The 7464-nt window shown below is 42.2% G+C and overlaps 1 protein-coding gene across 1 annotated transcript in view; it reads left to right on the top strand.

Annotated features, from left to right (window-relative positions):
* Nucleotides 1-282: 282 nt before the first annotated feature.
* LOC126267721 (methyl farnesoate epoxidase-like) overlaps nucleotides 283-7464 on the top strand; it is a 165962-nt gene continuing 158780 nt past the window's right edge. Inside the window, exon 1 of the mRNA XM_049973023.1 lies at nucleotides 283-394. Within this exon, the coding sequence (XP_049828980.1) occupies nucleotides 301-394 (94 nt within the window). The 5' untranslated portion in view covers nucleotides 283-300. The remainder of the gene's footprint in view (nucleotides 395-7464) is intronic.

The following is a 7464-nucleotide window of genomic DNA, read 5'->3' as shown; positions in this document are numbered from 1 at the left end:
TTTTGTAGCCAAAAGAGTCGAGAATAATATGGTGCATTGGGATCCTGTACAAAACCGTCGTGCTTTCAGAAAAAAAAGTTGGATTACTTGTTGAACGCACATTGTAAAATATGGACAAGTAGAGCGAACGAGCTGTCCGTCCTCGCGCCACCAGCGTCGGCGTGCAGAGCAGCAGCGGTATTGGGCTGACCAGGTCTGAGCTCCCCTCCCCTGCACTTCTGCTGTAGGCAGAGAGGCGGTCTGTCGCCGTATTCGGTGTTGCTCAGTGCCTGCCGGGCCAGCCGCCAGACACGGGAAGACATGCCTTCGCTGGCGCTACCCCTGCTGCTCGCCGTGCTCGCCCTGGCCGCATGGATGTGGGGGCTGCTGAGGCGCCCTCCCGGCTTCCCGCCAGGTAAGGCGCCCCCTGCTAACACTCGTAGATGGTCGCCCAAAAGCTACGCCTTAACAGTTCCTGACAAGTCGGCTTGTTGCCGAGTAGCATTTATGACGTGCACATTTATCCAAATTCTAAAATATCATATTTTGATATAACTGATTCGGCGAATATGATGTTGCGGCCTGCAAGAACTAATTTTGACGGGAGGTACACAAAACTAACAATATCTCTAAACACAGTAAGCCACGCAATAAATTTTTGCAGATAGATCACTTCAACGCTTGGAGGGTAACAAAATTGCATACTTCTAAAACTATTCGTCCGATCTTAGCGCATAGAATATAAAAGCACAATAATTAAAAATATAGCTAAGAAACGAACAATAATTAGTTCCTTACGTCAGCTGATCTCTATATTTAGAAATAAAATGCTGTTTGGGTTCATATGCTGCTTCATTTATGAACAAGTCTACGACATTTAAAATCATTTCCTAATAAATGTCGAATAAGTGTCCGTCTAGTAAACAAGATCCTAGGTATAATGGTTCAAATGGCGCTGAGCACTATGGGACTTAACTTCTGAGGTCATCAGTCCCGTAGAACGTAGAACTACTTAAACCTAACTAACCTAAGGACATCACACACATCCATGCCCGAGGCAGGATTTGAACCTGCGACCGTAGCGGTCACGCGGTTCCAGAAGGTAGCGCCTAGCCGGCCGAAGTGGCCATGCGGTTCTAGGCGTTACAGTCTGGAGCCGAGTGACTGCTACGGTCGCAGGTTCGAATCCTGCCTCGGGCATGGATGTGTGTGATGTCCTTACGTTAGTTAGGCTACATTAGTTCTAAGTTCTAGGGGATTGATGACCTCAGAACTTAAGTCGCATAGTGCTCAGAGTCATTTGAACCATTTTTTGCAGCTCCTAGAACCGAACGGGCACCCCGGCCAGCTCCCAGGTATTGTGCTTAACTGGCACACTCCTCTCTTCCTTGCAGATGTATTTCATCCACTGTTGTGAATAGTTACTCCTCTGTTTTCAAAGCCGTTACGTGACATTTAGGTAATATAGGTCGAAAACCACTCGGAACAATAAAAGAAGAGAGAGAAATCTTAAACAGGTTGCTTCGAAAGGGAAGATCTTTTCAAGAAATCGCAGAAACCATTGGCAGGCATTCCAGTACAGTGAAGCCTTTTATGTACAGATTTAATCAGAACAAAACTGTTTGAAAATCAGTCATGAAGTAATTTTTGAGAAAATTTCTCGTGAACAGCGGTCTGGTGTGGTAACCGGTTTGAAACGGCTTTTTGCCGTCGAGACTGATTGTTTTCCTTTTTGAAGCAATCACGAAGTGATCGCCCTGCAGTTCTATCCGAGATGCAAAAACGACAGCTTCTTAGGAAAGTCAAGAATAACCCGAAAGTAAGCGCTCAGATGCATCCAGGGAAGTCTGTTTCAGCGCAAACTATAAGAAATGTGCTTTATGAGGCTGAACTGCGCATAGATTTCACATCAGTGAAATCAACAGAAGGAAGCGAGTTGTACTTGCAACATAAAACCGATAGGTTTGATTTCTGAAAGAAAGTTGTGTGTACTGACGAGAGTCGAATTAAGTTGTTTATGGCAAATGGGCGAGTAATAGGATGGAGAAAAAGAATTGTGAACTTGAAGAGAGAAGTAGAACAGCCTCAGGTAAACATGGAGGAAGTTCAGTACTTTTCTGGGGCTGCGTGAGTGAAAATGGTGTGATGATTTTTGTTTCATGGAAGGGGTTATGAACCGAAAGGTTTACATAAACATCCTAAACACATCCATTCACAAGTGCGAATAATACACGTCTTTCTAAGAATTTTATTTCCACACAAGGTAATGACACGAAATATGCAGCTCTAGATGTAAGACTGTGGCTGTTGTTTAACACTGGATTCCTACACCACCGCAATCCCTAGATATTAATCCAGTAGAGAATCTGTGGAATTTACTATATGACGAATCATCAGACATGCAAAGGGAATGATACGAAGAACGCTCTGCTATGGGAATGGCGTAAAATTACAATTCAGACAACAGAATCTCTGGTGAAATCCGTGCCAGTGAGAATTTAAGAGTTTATAAAGAGGATAAGAGGGCCTACTAAGGCTTCAACATAACATCCCATGATCAGAGTTTCATTTTCAGTATTGCAGATGAATAATTACTTTATATACTAAATTTCCTATTTTTCTTTTGACTGTTTAACTATTTTTATGTAAATAAAGATCTGTGTTTATTTATTGTTTTGTCGTTTTTCACTAATTAATAAACACGCCAATGTCCATGCTGTACTCCAGTCTGGCAATTTATCACTATCTATACACCCTTGTCCAACTCGATAGCGAAGTGGTCAGCGCGACGGAATTCCATGCCAAGGGGCACAGGTTCGATACGTGGCTTTCCCATTCAGTGGACGACGGTTCGATTCTCGTCCGGGTTGGAGATTTTCTCCGCTCGAGGACTGACTGTTGTGTTGTCCTCATCATCATTTCATCCTCATCATTGGCACGCAAGTCGCCCAGTGTGGCGTCGGCTGAAATACGAGTTGCAGTCGGCGGCCAAACTTACCCGGATGGGGCCTCGCAGCCAACAATACCATACTCACATTTCATTTAACTGGCTGGCCTCTGTAATTAAAAAGCTGAGTGAATGTATCAGCGACGAACTTCAACGGATGTCATCGGACGTCAGTTACGACCAACAACACAAAATAATTTCGAACAAAATGAGAAAAGAAGTGGCGTCAATTCGGAAGGCTTGAACCAGGTGACTGGTCTACCCGATGGGAGGCCCTAGCCACACGACATTTCATTATACACCCTTAAACATAAACACATACATTAGACGAATACCTTTTGGAGTAGGTGTATCCTACTGATGTTGCCTGGCAGAGTATGCTTCGAGCAAATGTTCCGTGGTGGGAGGTGGATTGTACCAATGTTCCGTTGCAGGGAGTGCTGTGTACCAATGATGTCAATATTACTATGGAAGTCACTTTCGTGAGCTAATGTCCTAAATTTACTTTCTCATGTAATGAAATCCATTGTTTCGAGCCAGCTAGGAAGTAAAGCTAGAAAATAATCAGAGCAAAATTTTCTCATATGCCCATAATGTTAAGTTGCTCTAAAAATTATAAATCTATAAATAGATAATATGAGTGACTGAGAAAATGCTGTTGCACGTCAACAAGAATAATCAACATATTACTTCATTGATCAATGGGCTTGAAACTCCAAGCAACAGGATATAAATCTTTCTTAAAAAAATACTTATTCGATGTTGCTATTTTCCGCCTCGGTAGCTGCGCGGCCAGCGCTACGAATTGTAACCTAAAGAGTCCGGCATTCGATTTCTGGCAGGATCAGATATTTTCTCCGCTCCAGACTGGTGTTGTGTTGTCCTTACGTCCGTATTGCCATAACTGACGTTCTACAATTGAGATGGCTGTAGGGGCACGTTCCGAAAGCAATAAATTAAATAAAAATTAAAAAGTGCTTTGATATCTATAGAATTTATTTGCTTGCAAAAATTAAGACCTGATAATTTAATTGACGTATTGCGTTATTTTCGCGTTTTCTTTAATTTTTTATGCAACCTGTTTAATTTCAGCTGATTAAGTGTGTTTCGAAAGCTGCGTCTGTTCGTGATAATTTTGGTAAGTGTAAGGCAGGCTCGGCGTTAGACTAGATGCATATAGGGAGACCCCCGAACCTTAGTCGCTCTGGTCTTTAGAAGTGACTCGTCGGATTCAACCAAGAGGTTTCTCGTCTCCCCAGTTTGAGACTTTACTGTGCAGGCATAGTAACTAAACTGCAGTATTTGTAGCTCTACGACTGTCATGTTGTACTGTGTAGCAACCCGCGGAAATCGAGAAGATACCAATTTCTGGCAAAGATAACTCTTGGATCTTTGAATTTCGCTACTTTTTTCCCTCATATCTAACACGGAAAACCATATTTTGCTTACCGAATGAAGAATAGATGAACGCATCTACAGAATAACATATCTATGCTCTTTAGAGCCTGCTCAAATGGGTCTGCCGTGTAAAACTGAATGTAGTCTCATAAAACCGCCGGAGGATTTGTTCGTGCACGAACTAAATGCTGTGATTAAGTTATTATGGGGGGGGGGGGGGAGGGGAGGGGGGGAGGCGGGGTCGGGTGTGGACCAGATGCACTACAGCCATAATTATATCGTACTGGTGAGGGAGGAGAATCATGTCCAGGAACATGGCGTCTGTCTTCGCACACTAGAGCGTTAGACTGCTCCTTTCTTTGCAACACGATAACGGGACGTACGAAGAAGTGAGTAAGAAGGTTGGTGTATCCGCCTCCGCACTCTTCTAACAAGGTTCACATCCACCTTGTTTACAAAAGAGCGCAGAAACCGCCACCGCGTCAAAGAAACGTGAATAGTCTGACAACCATACAAGTTAAAGATACAGTATTTACTACAATTGCACCCGACAATGCTGAAACTGCGGTTTAGTAGAATCGCCGAAAATTAGCTTCTATAAGTGAGTGTTAATACTGCGCTGGATGGAAAGTCCATAGCGCAGAATCTAGAAACAAGAAGTGCCCCCTCTTATACAATTCGGTAACGCCTGTGAACGTGTTATTCATTTTGTATGCTATCTGGGAAATGGAACAGTCTAGAAAGACGTACGGAATAATGAACCAATATTCTTAGTGACTGTTGAAGAACTTTTAAAAATGTTAGAATCTCGAACGTTGTGACACAAGTGAAGGAAACTTTCTTACAAAGAATCAATATATGACCAGGAAATACAAAACGGCCTACTGTCTCTTCTATTTTTCATTTTACTTTTGTGAACATGTTTCATAGACGCGTGTGAGCGAGCAAGTCGCTTGAATGTGGAATGTTTCCTTATATTTACTATGCTGAAGTAATAAGCTATAATTTGTTTTCTCTTTGCCATCTTTGGTCAAAATATATGTTGTTGCCGACTATTAACATGAATTTACAATTCTATGTGCAACATATAAAAGCTATGTGCAACATATAAAAACTTCTTTTATCAGCGCCAAAGAAATATTTCATTGTTTAAAATACTGTGTCAAACAGACACTTCTTTAAATTAGTTTTACATAAAGATATGTTATTATCTGTGCCTTTCATTTCACTTGGAAGTGAATTGAAAATGTTACCCCATTTTGTACGAGTATTGAATGTTTTAGCTCAGAGTGGAGATCATCTTTTCTTCTGTTGTTTATGGTCACGGTGTTAGCAGGTAGTTTCCTACTGAGCAGGGCTGTTAATTACAGAACACATCTGGTAGTATACCTACGAAGATGCTGTAGTCGTTATACTGATATGCTTATAAAGATTACACCACGAGTTAGAAGGCGTCTCCACTCATGATTCGAACTGCTCTTTGCTGTGCTGTGAAGATCTTTTTTGATGCTGGCACAGAGGCACAAGGGACACGCCTTCTGAAGCACAGTGGTTCAGATCATTGTCCAGTTAGGTTTCTGGGATTTCCTTAAGTTGCTTCGACAGGACATTGAACCCTAAGTGTCTCAAATGAATGACTGACGTACTGAATTTTTGACCAGTAGAACATACTACTTTGCGCGAAGTGTAAGTTCATACGGCCAGCGCTGTTGCTAGCAGCGGATGTAAGCAATTCCTTTCTCACGCATTGATCACTCTCCTGTGGCAGACATCATGTAAAACAAGCAGGTACCCGTCATTCAACGAAAGTTGAAGTAACGCACAGTGGTAACAATTGCTTGAGTAAGTTTATACAAGGAGTCCCAGAAGGAACGATCAACACTCAGGACTATGGCAGGAACGATGATTTGAAACAAAAATCTATACGGACGTATGCCCTACTCTGAACGATTTCCAGGATAGAACGTAATTCATGGACATTTCTGTTTATTTGCATTATTATTCAATGCATTGTCAGGTTTACACATGTACAGCAGGTAGTACATATTATAATGTGTGTTCTACGAAGCATCAATTGAAAAATACATGTTTTTAACACATTCGTGTCTAAGCATTATCGTACACGTCACATTTCAGCTGTTGTATAGTTCAGAAGACGTTCGAGTATCCCATTGCCAACTTCAGTGTGTTCGTGCATTTTGCATAGAACATGTTGTGTTGCTTGTCTAAATGCCTCCACGCATTTACAACTGAGGACAGCGTCCAAGATGCGACCGAGCATTCCGTCTCTCGTATTCGCTTTTTGTTTGTTCACCTCAGACTTCATCCAACCGCATGAACAAAAATATAATGAGTTAACGTCTGGAGATCTTGGTGTTCAATTAATTGTACTAACACAACCAGTCCAGCGATTAGGGTAAGTGCGTTTGAGATCTTCCTTCATATGTGTGGTAAAATTTGGAGAGGTTCCGTCCAGCTGAAAGTGCAATGCACTTAGCGTGGTCGAAAGAATGTCTCAAGGTGCCCAACAAACAAATTTTCCAAAAAATTCAAATATTTCTGTCCCATCATTCTCTCCTTTAAAGCGACAGGACCTATCAACATGTTCGAAAACGCCGCTCTAAACACTGATCGAAGAATGGAATTCGGAATTGATTTCCACTGCATCGTGTAGATTTTCCTGCCGATGATCATTACGTGTGTTGTGATTCTATTCCGTGTTAACGTGCTTCATCGGTGAATAGTATTACTGGGAGAGGCTTGTCATTGAAACAGTGTGAAGTACTCGAGTCGTACGGCATTCACGTCAATGTGAAGATTGTGGACACGCAGCTCGTGAAATGCGTACAAGTTTTTCGCGTGTAATGTTCGCGACACACGTTTTCGTGGGACACTGGTACGTGCAGAAGGCCGCCTTGCGCTGGTAGTACACTTGCCCTGCACCACTGCAACAACGTGTAGCTGTTCCTGCACAGGTTGTTGAACTACACGTTCAGAACACAAAAATTTTAATAACCACAACACAAAAAACCTCTAAGAAGTAAAAAAAAATATGTATGCCCTTGTAAGTTTAAAAATAAACTCCTTCCGAACAGGCCCAACGGTACCGACCGGCCGCCGTGTCATCCTCAGCCCACAGG

This window comes from Schistocerca gregaria, chromosome 4, assembly GCF_023897955.1.
Source record: "Schistocerca gregaria isolate iqSchGreg1 chromosome 4, iqSchGreg1.2, whole genome shotgun sequence".
Lineage (NCBI taxonomy): Eukaryota > Metazoa > Arthropoda > Insecta > Orthoptera > Acrididae > Schistocerca > Schistocerca gregaria.
This window is presented reverse-complemented; position numbering and strand designations above follow the sequence as displayed.